General features: G+C 38.0%; 1 protein-coding gene across 1 annotated transcript in view; it reads left to right on the top strand.

The window, feature by feature from the left end:
- The window catches only part of EDRF1 (erythroid differentiation regulatory factor 1), a 42,498-nt gene that overhangs the window by 15,079 nt on the left and 4,237 nt on the right, over window positions 1-23,182 (top strand). Inside the window, exons 11-22 of the mRNA XM_012655343.1 lie at window positions 82-342; window positions 2,125-2,196; window positions 2,482-2,632; window positions 4,645-4,833; window positions 5,168-5,368; window positions 6,800-7,018; window positions 9,219-9,442; window positions 10,792-10,950; window positions 11,130-11,279; window positions 12,686-12,839; window positions 15,429-15,544; window positions 16,343-16,494. Of these exons, the coding sequence (XP_012510797.1) occupies window positions 82-342; window positions 2,125-2,196; window positions 2,482-2,632; window positions 4,645-4,833; window positions 5,168-5,368; window positions 6,800-7,018; window positions 9,219-9,442; window positions 10,792-10,950; window positions 11,130-11,279; window positions 12,686-12,839; window positions 15,429-15,544; window positions 16,343-16,494 (2,048 nt within the window). The remainder of the gene's footprint in view (window positions 1-81; window positions 343-2,124; window positions 2,197-2,481; window positions 2,633-4,644; window positions 4,834-5,167; window positions 5,369-6,799; window positions 7,019-9,218; window positions 9,443-10,791; window positions 10,951-11,129; window positions 11,280-12,685; window positions 12,840-15,428; window positions 15,545-16,342; window positions 16,495-23,182) is intronic.

Genomic DNA, 23,182 nt, shown 5'->3' with positions numbered 1-23,182 from the left:
GTAAAATTCATTCCTCTTTAGGTGATGAGACAATTTTGATGATCGTCACTTACACATATTTCTTTTTTTTTTTTTAATAAGATTATTGCTTCAGCCAATTACATGCTTTCTGAACTTTTTCAATTGGATGAACCTAAAAAGGAAGAAAGTTCAGAATCTCCTTTAAATGAGAATTCTGATGAAAGTTATAGTGAAGAGGAGGAAGAGATGCCAGACAGTGACGAAAACGGATCCTATGGCACCAGCTCTGATCCCTCAGATGATAACAAAGCGGTGGCTATAATTAAGTCTGTTGGAGAATTGTCAGTACCAGAAAAATACAAATCTATTCATCAAATCAGAGTAAGCATGCTACAATTTGCATTAAAGTTTTATCATTGAAAAAGCAAACCATTGTTAATTGAATATAGTTGGCCTTTCACAAGATGGCATTATACCTGAGCTACATCAGGTGGTACTTTTTCTGTGGCTGTGGTCGTGTCTGCCAGTTGGACATGTCTAACAACTTCCCACCCTTTAGGTTTCTGTTGGTGTGGGTTGCATTGACTGTCTCCCATCAGTGTGTCTCCAGACACTATACATTCCAATATGCTGCCTCCCTGTGATTAGGTTCAGGGAAGCCTTAAGAGTTCTGGCTGTTCTCTGAACTGAAATACAGTCATATTTACAGATAATCTTTTAATTTAAGCTCAGAGTTTTAACTTTCAGATGGAAACTTTATATCCAAGTTAAGTTTTTGAGGGGACATCTCTTTGTCACCCTAAAATATTGCCTATCTTTCTGACCTTCACTTTCCCCAATGGTGTACCTTAGCCACACTGGCTTTTTTCTCTCTCTCGGAAGTATCAAGATCATGCTCATCTGAGGGCCTTACATTTGCTGTTGCTTCTGCTTGGAACATACCTTTTTCCAGATCTTGTCATGGCTACCTTTTTTAAGCCTTAAGTCTTGACTGAAATGTTACCTCTTCAAGGAGACCTTCCCTAACCACTTAGGCATGCTCTTTGTGGAGCCTGTCTTATTTTTTTGTGTTTGTCTCTCTTCACTAGAATGTAAGCTCCCAGCTGGTACAAACACTCCTTTTTGTCCCATGTCTAGAACACACAGTGGGTGCTCAGTAAAATATTTGTCTAAATGACTACTGGGAAAAGTCATTAACTGTCCATCTAAATTTAGTTCATGTTGAGCTTGAACCCCAACAATGGAGTAAAAATGTGTTCTGATTATAATTATTGATTGCAAAAGTTACATGTATATGAAACCGCATATACAAGGCCCTGGATTTATGGGGCAATTAGATGATAATTAAAGACATAGTGGGTTAGCATCACTTTTTACAGAGATAGCACTTTTTTTTCAGTATCTGAATGCAGGCTTAACAGTGATATAAACATGTCTTTAGTTAGCTGTGTCTTAGCCATATTCCATGACTTTTTGAAGAATGGGCAGTCAGCATGGGCTCCAGAGTCCCAGCTTCCCATCCACTGCGTCCTCGGACAAAGTACTTAACCGTCTGTGCTTTCTTCTCTTCTGTAAAATGAGAACAGTAATTCTAGCCTCACAGGATTCAGCAAAATGAAATGCTTCACAGAGGCCCTTACACATCACTTAGTAGATGGAGGTTGCTAACTGGTGTTGTGCCTTCATTAAGGAAATAAATTATACAATGAGACTATTGGTAATACCTGTTAACTTATTGCTAAATTGATGATATTATTAACTGTGTGTTACCAAGTAGCAGTGCTAATTAGGAGTTGAGCTGACCTATTTGATTAGGTATACATTTATCTAAAACATTACTACTCTAGTTCTCACTTTTTTGTTATAATTATGTTACACAGAATTTAAACATAGAATTATGTTTAAAATTTTAAGTACTTAAAGCAACATATATGCTGGAAGATGCTTTTTAAGCAAGATTTTTGTTGATACTTACAACAGTTTAATCTGCAACAAAAACAGTATAATAACCCTAATATCAGGCACCTCACTAAGCTGAATGCATAAACACATTTCTAAGTTCTTGGTTTGTAGAGTTTTAGAGTTTCTCACCCTAGGAGATGAGGACCCTGGAATTGGTTGTATTGGCAGCATATTAATGATTTTAAATGTTTATTTCTGAAGCCCAGCTGTGCATTCCCAGTTTGCCACGACACAGAAGAGCGCTGTAGACTTGTGCTTAGCTATGTTCTGGAGGTGAGTTTAAGTTTAGTCTTCACTTTTTCAGTAGCGTTTGTACTTCATAGGCAAATACCGTTTGTTCATTGGTGTCTAAATGTTATTCTGAATGGTGTTCTGCTGTGATTTTTTTTCTTTAAGCACAAAGTGGAAACCAAATCAGTTTTTCCAAATCTTTCAGATCAAATGGAATTTTTAAGTCTGTTTCTAAAATAGAAATTCTCCTAAAAGTATTCAGTTGTCCAGATACTGCCTTGTAGTTTTCAGTTAAGTATCTAGTAAATGTTTTTCCTTTTTTTAAAGGGTTTAAAATCTGTAGATAGCAGCATCAAAAAAGAAAGTGACCTTCCGGCAGCTGACCCCAGCACTCCAATCCCATTAAAATATGAAGACGAATCCACAAGGGGGGGTCCCGAGGGGCTAGAGAAGCAGATGGCCTTGTTTTTGGACAAAAGTAAGTTGAATTGATGTGCAAATAAGGCCTTCAACAGAATGATATACTGGTTCTTTATCAACAGCAGACTTATGTCAATTAAGACAGTCATTGAAAGGGATCGAAGAAAGGATATTATGTGAACTGGAAGTAGGGGTAATATCCTTTCATTCAACATATAAAACAAAGTAGGATATTTTGATCTGGACATTTCTAATAAGAACATAAGGAGTCTGCATCTTTGCGTTACCCACTGTGAGAAACTAATGCTTTCAGCCTGTAGTTCTGCTAAGAAATTGCCGTAAAAGTGGCGGAGAATTTAAGAACACAGACTCAGGGACCAGTCTGCCTAGCTTCAGCTCTTGGCTTTGCAAGAAAAAGTTGTTCCATTTTTTTGAGCCACCTTTTCTCTCTTTCAAAATGGAGACAATAATAGTGCCTACTTTAAAGGGTTGTTATAATGATGAGATGGTTAATACATGTAAAGCGCTTAAAACAGTGTCCATAATAAGAAGTGTTGGCTGTTACCTTGTACTTAAATAAGCTAGAAATGTCACTTTTAGATTGTCTAGTTTATTCCTCAGGAACATCACTTGATGAAGAACGTGGGTTTTGAAGTAAAAGTCTTGAGTTTCTTCTTTATTTTAACCTCAATTGTATTTCTTTTTCCAACCTTATCCCTTACCCTCTTCTTAATCAGCTTCAACTGTTTTTTAAAAAAATGTTTTGAAAGCCTGTATGTTTGAAATAATACCAAATGCTTTCCGGACCTTTCTTCATTTTGTGAACAGAAATGATGGAGGTGTGGGAGGAATAGATTTATTCTCCCACATTTATATAGTGCTGCTTGTGTGCCAGGCTTAAACCTACATGCAGTGAGGACCACAGCGGGACTTCTGCTATTCTTTCTCCTGAAATGCTTTTTCTATCTCTTCCTCCCTCTCCATCTCTCCTGTTGAAAATCCCACTCAAGTTCAAAATCTCTGTCTTCCCCGACCACAGTCAAAATTACTTGATTCCCTTACCAGTGTGTCCTGTGAGCCTGCCTTGTATCATAGTTACCTGTGTTAGATGGTTTTAAACACACAAACACAGTTATGAGAAAGAACTTCATCTTACTCATCTTTAGTTCTCTCATAATGCCTCACACACACAGATGACACTTGTAGCAATAGAGGAAAAAGACACGTATGCATGCCTTAAATCATAATGGAGACTAAGTGCCTTTTCTTGCCTTGAAAGACTCGTGTGTTCTAGCTGATCAGAAAATGAGAAATCTTAAAGCTTGGAGGAGAGGAGATCTGTTTTTCTTTGTGGAACGTTTTGTTCTTATCTCTGTAATTACACTTAATATATTTTGTTGCAGTTTATGTTATCAAGGATAGAGGCCGATAACTTCGTGTCACTGTTCCCAGTGCCTGGCACAGTGCTTGGCACAAAAGTGATCATTTACTGAATGAAGAAGAATTTAAATAAAGAGTATTCCTGTTGGAGGAAATGGTTAATTTAGATGGAGGATAGGAAAAAACAGACATCTATGTAGGTGACAAGTAGTAACTTAACTTTGGCTGATGGATAGTAGGGGTGGAGTGGTGGAAAGTAAGACTGAAAAAAATGTAGCTTAGGAAGTAGGCTGAGATGCTTGGACTGAAGAGGTAAGAAACCATTTTAATCTTGGAGGACGGGCTTTGACGGTGATTAAAGCTGTGCTTTAGGAAGGTAAACTTTTTGGCAGATTGACACACAGATTGGGTAAAGAGGCAAGTCTCAGTTACAAGTTTAGCTATATCAGGGACCCTGGAAGAGAATGACAGAGTTGCCGACGGCAGGGAAGAAGGCCTTACGACTCCGAAGTGAAAGTCTATTTAAACACTACCGGGTTACTCCGTTGCATTTAAGCAGTAAAGCATAGTATTTACCAGTCTTGTAGCAATAGTGTCTAAGTCTGGAATGTTTCTATCAAGAAACAGAAAATATATTTTACTGGGAGACTGATATTCAAATGTGCTGCCTTTTTTCTCCCCATGTCACAGTGGGCTCCCTTCAGAAGGGTAATTATTCCAGTCAATCTGGAATGATCCCTGGTTCTTGGCAACATAAAATGAAACTTCAGCTGATTCTCAAGTCATCAAAGGCCTATTATGTTCTGTCTGATGCTGCCATGAGTCTGCAGAAGTATGGACGAGCATTACGATACATTAAGTTAGCTTTGCAGAGCCACGGTAAGCCTATAAACGAGCACGGGAGGGGGAACAGAGAAGGCCTCTGAATCACAATCAAATTTTGCTCCTATTTCTGTTGTAAAGTTTTATTTTAAAATGACTTTTTCTAATCCTGTGTATGTGACCTAGTATTTTAGTTTCTGCTTAGAGTGGTTTAACATCTCTTCATTTTGAAATACATGAAGCCATTATTTATGTATCTGACACAAAATAAACTTAGAGTAGATGCAGTGGTACAAAGTTTTCAGTTGGTAACACATTTTCTTCGTATTTACTGTGTTCATTAATTTTTAATGTGCTTGTGATTTTTCTCCTTTCCACCCTTTCCAAATAGATACTTATTGCTGCCTCTGCACCAATATGCTTTCTGAAGTGCTGCTGTTTCTTTCTCAGTATTTGACACTTTGTGGTGATATCCAACTAATGCTGGCCCAAAATGCAAATAATAGAGCAGCACACCTTGAAGAGTTTAATTACCAAACAAAAGAAGATCAGGAGATATTGCACAGTCTTCACAGAGAGTCCAGTTGTCAAGGTATGCCACAGAGCCACTCACTTGAGTCACAGTGGGATTATTCAGTCCAGCGCACGCTTTTTTCAGCATGTTCAGAAAAGTGGCAGAACTTGTTGTGTTTTGATAGTTGCTCTGTTGTTTCATTCATTTCTTAATTTTAAAATTGAGCACGATCTTGTGTATTGGTATAAAATCGTTTTCAAATATGTTGTGGTTACTGATTATATGACTAGAACTAATCATAAAATAAGTTCTGAAGGCAATTGTGTTGACTTTTTATGCTACTTTTCATGAGGTTTTTCTGGGTAATACTTTTAATCAGGTAACCAAGCCCTGTATTTTCTTTTGAAAAGGAGTAACAGTTGGTGAAAGTGGATTAATTGCCTTCTGAATGATTCCGTGGGGTTAAGAGAAAGTGATTATCATTTTGTAAAGTTAGTTAATGGCTGGTCGTCTTACTGAAAATATCACTGTTTGGAGTTGTCAGACTTTAAAACTGGGAAATAGGGTAATTTAACCCATAGCGTCAGTGTCCCTCCTCCTCAGTTCAGCACAGTTGTGTAGCACACTGCAATTAGAGAATCTTCTGAGGGTTCTTTTGTAATGTATCATGGTATTGTTTTATTATGCTTTTACATTGTTTTTATTACTTGACATCTACCTCCCAAAAAGTTTTTGACAGTTGACAGCTAGAGGAGTACACTGGGGGAGTAGGGGAATGGATTATTTCGTAATATTTTTCTCTTTCTTCCCCTTCTCTCTGTTTCTCAAATGATTATTTTATTTTAATAGACAGTGGGAAAATCCTGTGTTTTGACCACTCCCATCATAGCAATTTCATGTAAAATACTTCTTTGTGAGAGTGATGTTCTCCATATATTTGAGTGTTACCAACAGGAGTACTACCTTTTTTTTTTTTATCTTTTTTTTTTTTTTTTTGTTAGCACCACATTCTTGGGAAAGGAGTACTACTTTTTTACTCCTTGAATTTGGATCCTGTGCCTAAGTTTACTCCATCCCCCACTAGATGGCATTTTTAAATCTTTGAGGACTTGTCTAACAGCTTCTTCAGTGACTTAAATGTAACATTGGCACATTATTTCAAGAAGTGTTTTTATCAATTTAATGAAAAAAACCTTTGTATTAGCAGTTAACTTGAGGTCTATACCAGTAAAGAAGTATACCTGGGAAAATCCTGGTGATTGGAATTGTTTGGTATTTATAGGCAGGAAAATATTTCTATTAATCAAACATTAATGTTCCCCAAAAATAGTTTCATAAATAAAGTGATCTTTACTATGAAACTTAAATTTTGTTACATTGATTGAATCTTAGTATATTTATACTGTATTACATTTATTATTTTGAATTTAAAATATCAGTTTCCCTTAGTTACTGAAAAAGAAGGTTTCACATGACTTGCATTGATACTGACTTATTTTTTCTTTTAAGGATTTGCATGGGCAACTGATTTGTCTACAGACCTAGAAAGTCAACTTTCTGTTAGCTGTAAATGTTATGAGGCTGCTAATGAAATCTTGCAGTTTAGTGATTTAAAAAGCCAGAATCCGGAACACTATGTACAAGTAATGAAGAGAATGGGTAACATCAGAAATGAGATCGGTGTGTTTTACATGAATCAGGCGGCTGCATTACAGAGCGAGAGAGTAGGTGAGTATCTCTTTGGATTCCTCTTCATTGCCTGTTCTGTTGGAAAATTATGCTGATTTTTTTATGAGTAAAGCAAAGAACCGTGGCAGTTGATTTTATGTCATAAAGGGGTGCTCTGTTAGAGAATTTTTTAAGTTCTCAAGAAATAAACTTAGGAGAAAACCGTTATTTTCCCTTGGGATCTATCATTTCTGCGTTCTGTATTCCCACTTTTATACTTCACTCCGTCTGATCAATTCAGAAGCCAATTGGACAACCAGCCATGTGCCAGGCTCTTTGTTAGATATGTAACTGGCTACAACATGGTCCCCTTTTCTAGTTGGGAAGCCAGATATGAATACAAATCTCTGATAAATGCTGTGGATAAGTACAAATGAAGTACAGTAGGAGAATGGGAGAAGGAAACATTTATTGAGGTTGCAGGCTTCTTGGAAGGAAGGCTTTTGGGAAGGTATAGTTGAGCAGGGTGGTATAGGATGCGTGGAATGTCTGTAGGCAAACGCGAGGTCATGGCTTTCCAGACTGAGCAGGCAGCACTAGGAAGAAGCCAGAGGTGGAAGGTCCCATGAATGTGTAGTGCGGCAGCCCCATGTAAATCAGGCATGGCACGATGAGTCAGCTGGGCCATGTTGAGCTTGAGACACCTGTGGAGCATGTGTGTGAAAAGGTCTAATTTAGTAGCTGATTAGAAATGTGCTTAGAAGCTATTAGGGCCAGTGAGACATAGATTGAGAACTATTCACATAAAGGTGATAGTTGAAGCCATGAGACTGGATGAAAATATGAAGGGTGGACACAGTATGGGAAAGGAGCAGGGCTGAGGGGGAACTGAGGGTGGCAGGTGAATTGAGTAGGCATATCTGTGTGTTTGTTGATCTGTGAGCTGTGCCTGGCAGTAGGGATACAAATGTTGCCCCCAGAGAGTTCACTGCTATCGGGATAGCCTATGCATTTACGGTGCATCTGGAGGAGGAAGTCATCGAGGGAAGATGGGAGGTAGGCAGGAAGCTAGGAGAGTTGGAGAAAACACAGGTTTTAAGAGGTTATAACCTCTTAAAACTCCACGGGACTATAGCTGTTGAATCTTTACAAAGTGGTGCTTTGCTTAGATGTTTTTATTTGCGTATTTTAATATCAGTTAATACTGAGGAGGGTTATGCTTAACTGTTGTACAGTAGCCCCCTCTTATCACAGGGGGTATATTCCAAGACTCCCAGTGCATACCTAAAACCGTGGATAGTCGCAGACCCTATATGTGCTGTATTTTTCATACATACTAAAGTTTAATTTGTAAATCAGGTACAGTAAAAGATTAATAACAATAATAATAAAGTAGAGCAATTATAACAGTATGTCAACATCACTACTCTTGTGCTTTGGGGCCATTATTAAGTAAAATAAGGGTTATTTGAACACAAGCACAGTAATACTGTGACAGTTGATCTCATAACCCAGATGGCTCGTAAGTGACTAATGGGCAGGTGGCACATACAGCGTGGAGATGCTGGACAAAGGGATGATTCACATCCTGGGCAGAATGGAGCAGGATGGCAAGAGATTTCATCAGGCTACTCACAATGGTGCACAATTTAAAGCTTACGAATTATTTATCTTGAATTTTTCATTTTTTTTAGACCACAGTTGACCACGAGTAACTAAAACCACGGATAAGGGGAGACTACTGTATTAGTCTGCAGGGGCTGCTATAATAAAATACCATAGATTGGGTGACTTAAACAAAAGAAATTTATTGTCTCATAGTTCTGGAGGCTGGAAGTTCAAGATCAAGGTGCCAGCAGGGTTGGATTCCAATGATGCTTCTCTGCTTGGCTTGCAGATGGCCGTATTATTCTCTGTGTGCCCTCCCAGGGTCTCTCCGTCTTATAAGGACACCAGTCATATTAGATGAGGGCCCCACCCTTATGACCTCATTTAAGCTTGATTACCTCTTTAAAGGCCCTATCCAAAATAGAGGCATATTCTAAGGGACTGGGGGTTAGTGTTTCAACATAGGAATTTGGGGGGCACCCTTCATTTCTTGTAACATGCATGATGACAGCAGTGCACGGTGGTTGACTCCAGATGGTAGACTCTCCACCAGCCTCCTGTCATTGCCATTCTCCTCTCATCATCACATCAAGAGGCGGTGGGAGGTTTACACTGATGTTTGCTTACGCAAATGTTTTCTTTCTTTGTGAAGTGAGCAAATCCGTGTCTGCTGCAGAGCAACAGTTGTGGAAAAAGAGCTTTTCCTGTTTCGAAAAGGGAATTCACAACTTTGAATCAATTGAGGATGCTACAAATGCTGCTCTTTTATTATGTAACACGGGAAGGCTCATGAGAATTTGCGCACAGGCACACTGTGGTGCGAGTGATGAGTTTAAACGTGAATTTTCACCAGAAGAAGGCTTGTATTATAACAAGGTAACACAGTTGCTTGTATGTTCGGCCTCATCCACTCACACCTGTTGTTTATTTACACGTTGCTGTCGTTCCCCTTAAATTATCATAAAAACTAAATATAATTAAACTGTAGTGATGTCACAGGAGTAGACAGGTCATTAAAACACTTAGAAACTAGCGTAAAAGTAGTTAAGAATTTAGTATTAAAGATGGCATGTTGAATTGGTAGGGAAAATAGGAGTCAGCAGACTGAAACTAGAGTAAATGTCAAATGGATTAAACATGGACATGGAGAAAGTGAAAGTAAAAGTTGCCAGAAGAAAATACAGATAGGAATTTTACACTATGGGTTAGGGAAACACTTTCCCAACTTGGCACAATAAACAGAAATCCCAGGTAAAAGTTGAATAAACTTAAATGTATAAAAATAAAGGTTTACAAATGCACAACAGAAAGTAAAATTGAAAGCAAACCACAATCTAGGGAAAATACTTATACACGACAGATCAAAGGTTAATACACCCTTAATATATAAAAAAAGAATTAAGAATCATTGAAAATAAACCACCCAAATACAAAGACAAATAACCTTGAACATAAAATATATACACTTAGAAAAAGTGGCTAATATGTATATAAGAAAAAATGGCAAAATTTAAATGTTTATCAAATTTAAAAATTGAATTTCCTTTATTTATGACATTGCCAAATTTTCTGGCAAATGACAGCGTCCATTGTTGGGGAGGGTGTGAGGAAGCAAGCACTCATGTAATCGAGTACTTTGAAGCCGTTTAAAAATGACAGCGAAGAATGTTCGAGGCATAGTAAATTTTAAAATAAAAGTGACATTCTTTTTATTTTTCATTTTAAGTTTATATGTATACAGAAAAAAGAACGAATAAATACACACCAGAAACATAGACATTACTGCTCTGTGATTTTGTTTGTTTAAATACAATGGCCATGTATTAAAGGATGGGGTGACAAAGTGGAAGGAGTTACTTCTTTCTACAGTAAAATCTGGCAGATTTTTAAATCTAGTTTACTGGTTATGTAAACTGTAATTTTCACTTAGAGAGAAAAAAACCCCAAGGAAGAAGATGCATCAGCATGAGTCAGAAAACAGCACTAAGAATTGGCGTCCTGCAGACTTGAGATGGGGATGTGGAGTAGTGTTCAGTCCACTTAAAATAACTTTCTTCAGTAAAATGTTTTCATCGACTTTTTCCTTTCCTCATATTATTGTCCTTTTATAAACTCTCCCAAAATTAAATTAACATCTGGGTAGTTTTGAAGTATGTTTCATTTTAATGCAGTATTGGTACGTGTTCAAACTGAGTCAGAAATTGTCACTTCTTCCTCCCTTGCAGGCTGTCGATTACTATTTGAAAGCTCTAAGATCACTGGGAACGCGAGATATACACCCAGCTGTTTGGGATTCAGTGAACTGGGAATTGTCCACTACTTATTTTACCATGGCAACTCTCCAACAGGATTATGCACCATTATCTAGAAAAGCTCAGGAGCAGGTAACATTTGCTTGATTGTAAAATAAGTCCTCCACCTTATTTATTCCTTTGTTTAGCAGATACTGAGCATCTCTTGTCATCTTTTCCTTGACAAGGAGTATTTAAACATTTTAAAAATTCTTACAGTCATATTATGAGTTTGTCTTGTCTTTTCTCCCCCTTAAAAAAAAAATAAATAGATTGAAAAAGAAGTCAGTGAAGCTATGATGAAGTCCCTGAAATACTGCGACATTGATTCAGTGTCTGCGCGACAGCCTCTCTGTCAGTACCGGGCTGCAACCATCCACCACAGGCTGGCGTCCATGTACCACAGCTGTCTGCGGAATCAGGTACTGTCACTCCAGTTGAAGCGCAATGCCAAGGCAGTTCAAAGTTTGCTGGGTGCCTTTCTTACATTTCCATATATATTTTAAATGTAATCTATTCTAATTAGCTACTTTAGAAAAACTCGTAGGTGTTTTTCTCTCACCTATACCATATGTTTTTCTCTACTATAATTGAGTCTTAGTTTGCAAAATTATATAGTTGCCTGGGTGTGTTATTTAGATTTTTTAAAATGTGGTTAGGCCTTATAATGATGTTTCTGTGCAAATTTTAAAGTATGATCTCCCATCTTTTATTGTGAAATAGAGCATGCATATAAAAGCACATAGAAATATGTGTGGAACATATGTACAGTTTAAAAAATAACAAAAGGAAACCCCTTTGTGCCTGGCCTGGAAGTTAAGGGAAAGAGTACTCTAGAGAGCCCCCAGGTGTGCCTCCCTCGACACCACCCAGAGGAACTGCTGTCCTGAATTTTCTACTATGTCCATACCTTTTTTGTTTTTGCCACTTAAACAATATGTTTACATTTTACTTTGTTGTGTGCTTTATAAAACGAATCATACTGTATGTGTTCTTCTGTGGCTTACTGCCTTTCACTTTAACATCAGGTTTTTTAGAGTTATCCTTTTTGGTGCATATAGCTGTTTATTTTCTCAGCTCAATAGTGTTCATTAAGTGAATATATCACAGCTTATTTGTTCTATGATTAATGAACTTTTGGGTTGTTCCAATTTGGGGCTATTAGAAATAATCTAGTATCAACAGTGTTATACATGAATCCTGATGCTCAAATGCATGTATTTCTAAGAACAATTTGGGGCCTTGGATAAAGGTACCTTCAGAGAGATTGCGTTGCTTCTGCTGGGAGTCTTGTGTTTACGGTTTCTCAGTGATGTTTTTTGTTTGTTTTGTTGCTTTTCCCCCATTGCTTAATCCCAAGACAGTTTACCTTACAGTCCTTTGGCATGGGTTTACTTCTGCATTGCCCTTATCCTGAAAGTCTTGTCCTTTGAGGTCTGGCTTAATCTGGAGAGGATTTCTATTAATACTTGGCTTTAGGAAGCCTGCAACCAAAATTCAGGTTTGCCCAGATGGCCTAATATCCTGAGAGCAAAGCAAACTTAAGACTGCCAAGAAATCAGTAGGGGAAGAATAGTCTTTTCAGCAAGTGGTTCTGGGACAACTGGATATCCACATGGAAGAGAACAGAATTGGACTCCTACCTCATGTCATATACAAAAATTAACTGAAAATGAATTAAAGACCTAAATGTAAAAACTAAAACTTTAAGACTTATAGGGAAAAAAACAATTAAAAAGCATTTAGTGATCCAGTCAGAAGACTTATTAAGTACTTATTGTGAAGCCCCAGCCTTAGGATTTTTTTTAAATTTTATTTTTGGTTCTAGGTTGGTGATGAACACCTTAGGAAGCAGCACCGGGTGCTGGCAGATCTCCATTACAGCAAAGCTGTAACGCTTTTTCAGCTTCTGAAAGATGCTCCCTGTGAACTACTTAGAGTGCAGTTAGAAAGAGTAGCATTTGCAGAATTTCAGATGACCAGTAAGTCTTAACTTTTTCATTTCTCAGATATGTATGCATTGGCTTAGTGTTGGAATGTCTTAGAGTGAGGCAGACCTGTGGATCTCTCTTGGATGTAAGTAATACTGTTTTCTTTTTAATTTGCCCATGGTTAATTGCTTTGGGTAGGGACCAGGATAAGTCTCTACACTTTTTGAAGTGCTTTTTAAAACTTAAAGAAATGTATTAGATTATGTTCGATGACTAGCAATATGGAAGTACAGCTCATGAATCCCTTATTTGAAAAAAAATTTTGACACATCAGTTTAGACAAAGATTTAAATCAGCATGAACAATTGGGAATGGAGAAGCAACAGTAAGGGGTAGTAGCCCTTACTGAATCCCTGTAAACATAGAATTGACACTGGGCAGCTTTGGGTTACGGTTCTAGAACAGACACTGCTATAGAGCCTGACTGAGGTAGAGATCAAGTGGGAGAAAGAGAAAATGCTTTATTCTGTTGTTTTCCATGGCAGGGAGTAGGCAGATACTCCAGCCACTCAACTTTTTTTCCTAAGTTCTCTCCCTCTCACTCACCAGCTCCCTTTTCCTGCAGAGGGGTCTTTTGAGAAATAACTCTTGTCTGGGAAAGAAACAAGATACACTTATTTGAAGTGTGGCAATTCGTTTGGTTTCATTTCATTTTTTTTCTTCCATAAAATGAAAATAAATACTTTAACTATGTATGACTTTGTGTAGGTATGCAGTAACCCTGGGAGGATGCACGAGACACTGATAACATTGCTGCCTCTGGGGAGGGAATCTGGGAGGCCGGGAACCTTGTAAATTTGGGAATATATTACCTATCTAAAACAGTTTCTGCAAATGCTTTTTATTAAAATCGTTTTTGTTTCTTTTTTCCAGTATGGAAAATGCATGGCTACATGTGTGGGATAGTTACTAGGATTAACAGTAGACCTTTCTAGGGGAGGGTTTGGGGTGATCTTCAATTTCTACTTGCATCTTTGAACTTTCTGCTATGTTTGAATTCCTTAGAATGAGCAGGCGTTATTTTTATGGAGAGATACTGGGAACAAATTTGCTAAAATCATAAATGTGGTTAATGCCCTTTTTAAAATGTTTTAGTAGTATGAGTGAGTACCTTAAAAAAATGATATAAATATTTTAAGGGGCTTTGTTAGCCAGGTTTGTGGGTTTTATGGGCCAAGTTAATAAATGCTCTAATTTGTAAAACCTTTTATTGTCTTATTTTACCCAATATTTTTTTTTCTAGTACATACGACTCAGATTTACCTTCCTAATGTCTTTATTATCTGGTTCCTGCCCCAATAGCATTTTCATACATAATAAATAGCTTGTCTTCCAGATGTTAAATCTACACTGAAATCACATTTATCCATTGATTTTAAAGATAACAGGTTATTTAGAAAGTTGAGGATTATGCTTTAAAGGAAGAAGGAAACAATTATTTCCTCCCCATCTGTAGAGTAGGGGAGTCCCCCAGACCACCCTTAGGTTTGGCAGTTCACTGGAAGGACTCATAGAAATCACTGAAAGCTATTCTGCTTATGGTTAATTACAGGAAAAGGATATGCATTAAAACCAGCCAATGCAAGAGGCACGTGAGGCAGAATCCAGGAGAGTTGCTAGTGTGAAGCTTCCAGTTTGTCCTCTCCCAATGGAGTTACAGATGGCGCTAACTCCCCCTAGCAATGATGTGTGATATGACAGTACTCACAGAGTGTACCAACCAGGGAAGCTCACCGAAGCCTTGGTGTCCAGAGTTTTTGTTGCAACTTGGTCGCATAGACATAGTTTACTGCCCCGTGACTGATCTTAGTCTCCAGCCCCTCTGGAGATCGAGCTGTTAGCATAGGGCCTGAAGCCCCCACAGTAAATCACACTGTTAGACTATCCAAAGGCCTCCCAGGTAAACAAAGACACTCTTATCAGGCAGGACATTTCAGGGGCTTAGAGATCACCTTCTGGGAGCCAGGGACAAAGGCCAGACCTCTGTTTGGACAAGAGTAAACCTTTGCTATACAACCACATACACAATCGAATGTCAGCTCCAGGAAAGCAGGAGCAAAGGTGCTTTGTAGTGTCTGACAGCTACAGAAAAGTTTTATTCAGAAGGTTCATAAATGAAACCTGTTCATCTGGTCTGACTTCCTGCCTTGAACAGAAAGGTAATACACCTGTTTTACAGGTAAGACAACTGATGCTAAGTGCTTAAGTGACTTGACCAACATCACTTGACCATTTACAACTGGTAAATGATGGGGTGGCCCTCAACCCCCAGCGTCCTCTCCACTGGTCCCCTTTAACCTAATGTTTCAGGTACTGGCTTCTGTTCTGAAAAGGTGATGTTCTCAGCCAGACAAAACCAAATGGGTAAGGCAGGGAAACAGTATTTATTGCTTTGGCCAGACTTAATATTTTTCTCAAGGGAAAATTATTAAATAGAAGTTGGATTTAGAAGATTTATTGAGATTCTCAACAGCTTCCTTTATGGTGTTTAAAAATCAGAATTTTCATGACTATGTTAAGATTGGTTGGGCTTCTAGATTTATATTTAAAGGAATGATCACTTTGTGTTAAATACTTTAGGTCAGAATAGCAATGTTGGAAAATTGAAAACACTGTCTGGGGCTCTTGATATAATGGTGAGAACGGAGCACGCATTCCAGCTCATCCGGAAGGAGCTTGTAGAGGAATTTGACCAGGTAAGTGGAGAAAAATCAGTGTCTTTTTCTTGTGTGTGAATGTATTCAGTGGACATATGGTATGTGTTTATGTATGTATGTATTTTGTGTGTGTACATAAATATATGTACAAATATATGCATAAAAACACATTAACAGTGATTTCTTGTGTTTGCTTGGTAAAATTAAACTCCTTTCTTTTATATCTGAAAAGTTTTTTTAAGAGTATGCCTTAATGAGGCCCATAGACCATGGTTAGCAAGGTACTGGTTAGCAAGTTACAAAGTCTCTTAAGTTGTTTATTTGTTTTCTGGAGTTTTTTGTTTGTTTGCTTATTTTTTAAGAGAAAGAAAGTCCTATGTCCTCTTTTATAATTTCCACTAAACTGCCTGGGAGCAGTTGAATGGTGAGGGGGTCTTAAACAGGCTCCTGGAGAAGGAATTTCTAGTTTTCTGGGCATTCCAGCATTCACGCCACCTGCTATTGCTGAAAGCTTCCCTAAGTCCCCATGCTACACCCTCCTATGGCTTCCCTAACTCTGGTTAGTCAAAGTCTGTCCAATACCCTTTTCCAGGTTGTGTCTGATGGTGAGAATCAGAATATTTTTATTCAGAATTATTTTCTTCTACCCAAGTGCCTGTTAGGTATGAGACATTTTTATTATGTGTTTTAGTTTATCAAAGTGATCTCAGGTGTGCTTTTTGTTTGTTGTTTTTGGTTAAAAAGTTTTCTGTATTAATGAAACTGCACTTCCATCACTTTAGTATGAAACTACAGTTATTGGATAGCTTAAGTTAAAGAACTGTTTGTTGTTTTTAGCCTAAGAGTGGTGAGACTGCTCCAGCTGCCGATTCTTCTCCGAGTCTTAATCAAGAAGAAGTGATAAAACTGCTCAGTATATTTGAATCTCGGTTGTTGTTTCTTCTCCTTCAGTCCATCAAACTGCTATCTTCTACTAAAAAGAAAACAAGGTAAATTAAATGGTTATTTGTGAGAATTTCTTTCCCAGCACCTTACCTGTAAAAATAATATAAATAATCTCTATTGACCTCGTAAAGAAAAGATAGGTTGTATTCTTTCTTATCTCTTATGTGGATAGGTCAGGATTTTAAGTGGCGTTCTTCTTGACTTACTAAACTTTGTCTCCATGCAGCCTACTACATATTGAGATTAGAGATACAAAAAAATCCTGCTAAGGGTAAATACCCTATTGTTCATAGTATTTTCCCAGAGAGAGAGGAATGACCCTGGAATGAAGATCCTAAATATTTCTAGTAACACTTCTGAACATTGTCTTTAATGGGAAGTCTGGACTATTGTTGTGATACTGAGGGCCAGGTGCACTGCAAAGTAGATGACAGAGCATTAAAGTCTCTCCTAAAGCCTAAGACGTTAGTGAGGAGACACAAGAGTCAGCACCTTAGCAAACAGTATTCTCACATACCTGTATCATCTTGTACAATTATGTTGTTTTGCCAGAGTAATTATTTTGGTATTATTAATTTGAAAATCCAGTAGTAAGTACTAGTTCAGGAAAGTAATATAAATAGTATGCCTTTCTTTTTTTAAATATAAGTACAATTTGGCCATATTACAAAATTTGGAAAATAGAGAAGAGAAAAAGAAAACCATTTATCCTGATATATCCATTGTTATCAGTTATCGTATGTAGATTTTGCCAATTTATATCTTAGGGTACAGATAATTTTTGTCTCTTTATTTTTTTATGCTTTAATTTATATACAGTAAAATTCACTCTTTGTGGTGTGCAGTTCTTCAGACTTTGACCAGTGCATACAAATGTGTGTCTGCCACCATAATGACGACACAAAACAGTTCCATCACTCCAAAAATTCACTCCTCCTGCCCCTTTTTAGTCAACCTTTCCCTCACCTTGAACTCCTTAGGCTTTCAGGGAAGAAGCATTCAGTCTCTTACCATTAAGTGTTACTAATATCAGCTGTGGGGCTTCTGTACCTGCCTTTATCAAGTTGAGGATGTTACACCTTCTATTCCTAGTATGCTGAGAGTTTTTATCATGAATGGATATTGAGTTTTTGTCAAATGCTTTTGCTTCATCTGTTGAGATGACCATGTGGTTTTCCTCCTTTAGTCTGTTAATGTAGTGGATTGTATTGATTCTTCAACTGTTAAACCAGCTTTGGATTCCTGAAATAAACCCCACTTTGTTGTGCTGTATTATTCTTTTTATGTATTACTGGATTCCATTTGCTGATATTTTGTTGAGGATTTTCATGTCTGTGCATGGGGAATATTGATCTTCAGTTCATTTTTCTTGTGAAAAGTGACTTTGTCTGGTTTGGGTATTAGAACAATGCTGGCCTCATAAAATCAATGTACTTATGTCCCCTCTTCTATTTTCTCAAGGAGATTGTGCAGAATTAAAACTATTTCTTCCTTAAACATTTACTAGAATTTATCAGTAAAACCATGTTAACTTGGAGTTTGCTTTGTTGGAAGTTTTTAAACAATGACTTCAGTTTCTTTTCAGAGATACAGTACTGTGTAGGTTACTTTTTTTCTTGAGTAAATGGGGTCCATTTCATCTACATTGACGAATGGATAGGTTCACAGTGTCTCCTCATTATCCTTTAATGGCTAAGAGGGGTATGGTGATAGCCCTTCTTTTAGTCCTGATACTGGCAATTTATGTCTTGTCTCTTTTTTATTGATCTTTTCAAAAAACCAGCATTTTTGAGTTGGTTGATTTCTCCCCACCCTCTTCATTATTTCTCTGTTTTTCAATGTCATTGATTTCTGTACTTATCTTTATTACCTTCCTTCTGCTTGTTTTGGGCTTAATTTGCTCTCTTTCTGGTTTTTTTAAGGTGGGAGCTTAGATTACTAATTTGAGACTTTTTTTCTTTTTTAATACAAGAATTTGCTTCTAAAAATTTCTTTCTTAGGACATAACCTGGACAAAGAAGAATTAAAAAAAGAAAAATAAATAAAAATTTCCTTCTAAGCACTGCTTTTGCTTCATCTCACACATTTTTATATATTTTCTTTTTTAATTCATTTGAAAATAATATTCCATATCCTAAGACTTACTCTTTCATCCATTTATTATTTAGAAGTGTGCTATTTAATTTCTAAATGTTGGAACTTTCTAGATACCTTTCTATTATTGATTTCTAGTTTGATTCTGTTATGTGCTGGGACCATAACTTTGTGTGTTCTCTTCTTTCACATTTGTGTACATTTGTTTTATGACCTAGAATATGGTTTGTCTTGGCACATGTTCTGTATGTATTTGAAAAATCTGAGTATCCTGCTGTTTGAGGAAGAGTGTTGTGTAAATGTTGGTTAGGTTGAGTGGGTTCATAGTATCAGTCAGGTCTTCTGTCAGTTTACTGAGAGAGGAGTGTTGAAGTCTCCAGCTGTAGTTGTGAGTGTATGTTTCTCCTCTCTGCACTGCTTTTTTGCTTCATGTGTTTTTGAAGCTCTGTTAGGTACATACACATTTAGGATTGTTATATCCTGGAGAATTGACCCCCATCACTATGTCATCTCCCTTTTTGATATTAATATAGCTACTCAGCTTGCTTTTTGTGAATATCTTTTTCCATTTATGTCTTTTATATTTGCCAGGAGTTAGCTACTCTCCCAGCAAAACAGGTCCCAAGGCAGTATCGTCGCAAGGGATTTGGAAATAATAGGAAATAAAGAAAGAAATAATATAGATGGAGAAATGATTGAGACAGAGACAAAGTGCAGTTTAAATGATGGGGGAGTTAGGGGGTCTCCAGCATCCCCGTGAACTGTGAGACCACGAATGAAGTCCCGTATCAGTATTTATTGTTACAGCAAATAGTTGTCTTTTGTTAGAGAATTACGTATACAGTTCATTTTTTGAGGTTTCCAGGGGAACCTTACCTAATTCTGTCTACAAGAATAGACGATTACAAAATTTTTCTAAGATAAGCATGTTAAGCCCTAAGTTAGAAACAGACATAGCTGAGCAAACAAATTAAAGATAAAATGTATAACATGAGAACACTGAGTCTGTGTACTACTCTAATCTACTTCTTCTAAACACAGAGACATGTAGTCAGGAGTGAAGCAGGAATAGCCTTGAAGTCTAGGATAGTTCTAGCTGCACGTTATCTGCTGGGCAGACATTTTAATCAGCTTCTCCGCCAAGGACCCAAACCAAGCTTCTGCCTTGCAAAAAAGCTCAAGGCGATGGCCGGCAGCAAAGAAGAAAGGTTGCTTTGCAAATGTCCTCTGACAGTGCCATCCTTGTTGGAAGCAGCTTCTATTCTGTGAACTAACATTCTCACAGATTCCTTCAAGGCAAAGCCTGCAAAGCCCCTTAAACTTTTCATGTCTCTTAGCCTATTTCTCAACATATATTAAAATTCAGTTTCTTACAGATGACATATAGTTGGGTCTCGGTTTTTTTAATCCAATCTTATAATTGGTGTCTATAGACCATTCATATTTAATGGACTCTTTCTGCCTTCTCTTGGGTTAAACATTTTCTATGATTCCATTTTATTTCACTATTGATTTATTATCTGTACCACTTTTTAATTATTTTAGCAATTGACCTAAGGTTTGCAATATACATCTTTATTCAGAGGCCACCTTCAAATAATATTGTACTACTTCACATGTGTTGTAAACACCTTAGAACAATATACTCCCAATTCTTTCCTCCCATGATTTGTATTATTAATACATTTTACTTTTACATATGTTATAAACACACAATGTACTGCTACTAGCTTTTGCTTTAGGCAGTTACTTTAGAGAAGTTAAAGATTCAGTGCAAAGTGGTCTACAATAAAGCGAACAGGAATTTCATGTACCTTCATTTATTCCATTTCCAGTGCTCTTTACCTCTTTGTTAAGGTACCATTTTCTGTCTGACATCATATTCCTTCTGCCTGAAAAACTTCTTTTAATGTTTTCGTAGTGTAGGTCTGCTAGCAATGAATTCTGTCTTTTTGATGGTCTGAGACTCCTCATTCCTTTTTTCAGTTTTGGGAGATCTTTTTGCAAGGTGTAGAATTCTGGGCCGACAGTCTTTTTATTCCAGCACTTTAAAGATCTCATTCCATTGTCTTCTGGCCTGAATTTGATTGTTTGTTTGTTTCGTTTGTTTTCTCTTTGAGTCTTGCTAGGTCACCCTGGGTAGAGCGCAGTGGTGTCATCATAGCTCACTGCAACCTCAAACTCCTGTGCTCAAGCAATCCTCCTGCCTCAGCCTCCCAAGTAGCTGGGACTACAGGTGTGTGCCACACACACAGCCAATTTTTCTATTTTTAATAGAGATGGGGTCTTGCTCTTGCTCAGGCTGGTCTCGAACTTCTTGCCTCAAGTGATCCCTCACCTCAGCCTCCCAAAATGCTAGGATTACAGGCGTGAGCCACCGCACTGGTCCCTGAATGTTTTCCGATGGGAAGCCTGCTGTGGTTCTTACCTTTGTTCATCTGTTTGTAATGTGTTTTTTTTTCATCAACTGCCTTCAATGTTTTCTGTCCCCATCCCACCCCCTAGCAGTTTGAATAGGATGTGTGCAGGTGTGTCACAGTGGTTCCTACCCCTTCCTCCTGGTACTTTTATTTCTTCTATCCCCATCCTCTCTTCTTGTTCTGTGGTTCCAGTTATACCTATGTTAGACTGATACTGTTCCACAGCTCTTATATGTTCTATTGTGGGTTTTTATGCCTTTTTTTCTTTCTGTGGTTTAGTTTGGGTAATTTCTGTAGACCTGTCTTTAAGTTCACTGATTCTTTACTTGGTTTTATGTAATCTACAATCCAACTTGTTGAAGGCATTCTTTGGGTCTGTTACAGTGTTCCTCATTTCTAGCATTTCCTTGTATTTTCCATCTCTCTGCTGAAATTACCAGTCCGATCTTGCATAGTGTCCACATTTTCCATTAAAGCCTTTAACATACTAATTACAGCCATTTAAGATCCCCTAGGAGATTTGCCTTGAATACATCTCTTAATTGTTTGTGAAAACTGGATATCTCATGTAGGACAGTAGAGACTGAGGGAAATAATTTTTTTACCTGGAAAGTTTTTGCGTCTTTCCCCTGCTAGGCCTTTAGTGTGGGGAGTTGAGTTCATTTTTCTAGCCTGGAATTGAGCTGTGGTTTGAGAATTTTTTGTTGACGTGGTTATCTTCCATGTGCCGCAGACTTCACGTTCCCCTAGCAGTTCCTTGTGTGTAGGGTGGGGCAGGTCTGCAGAGGTGATTCTTAATGTCTGCCCCACCTTCAACTTTAGATCGTCCCTTTGCGTTGTGCCTCAGAGAGGATCTTCACACTCTCACAGCTCTGCCAGCCATATTCCACTGTCACTTGTCCTTCAGTGCTTTTTAGCCTATTTGAGAGGGGAGGAGGGTGCTGGCCAGGACTCCGTAGTTGTTTTGGGCAAGCCCCAGTCTTAGGCAGACAGCTGCCTTCCCACTGCTCTGCCCTCCCCCAAGGGTAGGGCATTTTTTTTTTTCTGTTCCCTTCCCTTATCTGCACTGACTTTCACCCAGGCCCTGAAGTTGACAGGGTTCTTTGTGTGTCGTGCTCCCTCCTCCCCTCGCATTAAGGCATTTGTTTCATAGGAGAGAAGGGTCTGGGTGGGGTTACCTGCCCCTTCCATAGCAGCTGCCGTTACCCTTTCCCAGATCTATACCAGGAGGTCACTTTTTCAGGACTCTCACTGGTCTTTTATGTGAGTACCTGGTGAGGTCCTTGGAGAAAAGCCCGCAAGAAGACGTGAACTCTAACAATACCCCCACACTCTCTCGCCAGCCCTCACTGAGCCCCTGCCAACTCATTCGTTAGTCTAGCTAAATTCTTAACTAGCATCTGGCTGCATCTGCCCCAGGTAAGGAAGTCCTCTCCTGTCTCTCCCTGTATCAGCCTGTATCTCCTTGGATTTTAGACTACTTGGTTGCCTTGTGACCCCACCTGTCTGATAAGTTAAGAAATGTCGTGACCTTGTAGTTTGCCCTGCTTTTGTTACTGGTTTTGTTATAAAGGTGAGCGTGACACTTTTTCCAGCCCTCTACATCCTGAGTAGAAACCTCCTTCAATAATTGCTTTTGAGTAATTCTCTCTAGCCTAAGAAGAGCTTTTATGTGTGGGGAAAGTCTCAGTATTAGGTACACTGCCATCTCATTCTGCCCAGTTGTTAATTCTCAGTGTCTGTGCCATGACCTGGTACTGGTACAAAGCAAGGCATGTAGATATATTTTCTATGGTTTAGTAGATACATCCGTCTTTCTGAAGAACCAAAAGGCAAAGTAGGTAGTGCATGTGGTAACATAGTTGGGAAAAAAATTCTGGCATTTCCTACGTAACAATCATGGGTAAATTTTAAAAATTTTTTATTGGTACATAATATTTGTACATATTTATGGAGTACACATGATATTTTTGTTAAATGCATAGAATGTGTAATTACCAAGTCAGAGTATTTAGGGTATCCATCACCTTGAGTATTTATCATTCCATGTGTTAGGACCATTTCAAGTCCTCTATTGCAGTTATTTTGAAATACACAATGCATTGTCATTAACTATATCACCCTCCTCTGTTATCAAACATGAGAACTTATTTATTCTACCTAACTGTATGTTCGTACCCATAAAGCAACCTCTCTTTATCCCTTGCACCCCAACACA

Source organism: Propithecus coquereli, unplaced genomic scaffold (assembly GCF_000956105.1).
Source record: "Propithecus coquereli isolate 6110/MARCELLA unplaced genomic scaffold, Pcoq_1.0 Scaffold473, whole genome shotgun sequence".
NCBI lineage: Eukaryota > Metazoa > Chordata > Mammalia > Primates > Indriidae > Propithecus > Propithecus coquereli.
The sequence above is the reverse complement of the archived record's forward strand: the minus strand, read 5'-3'. Positions and strand labels throughout refer to the sequence as shown.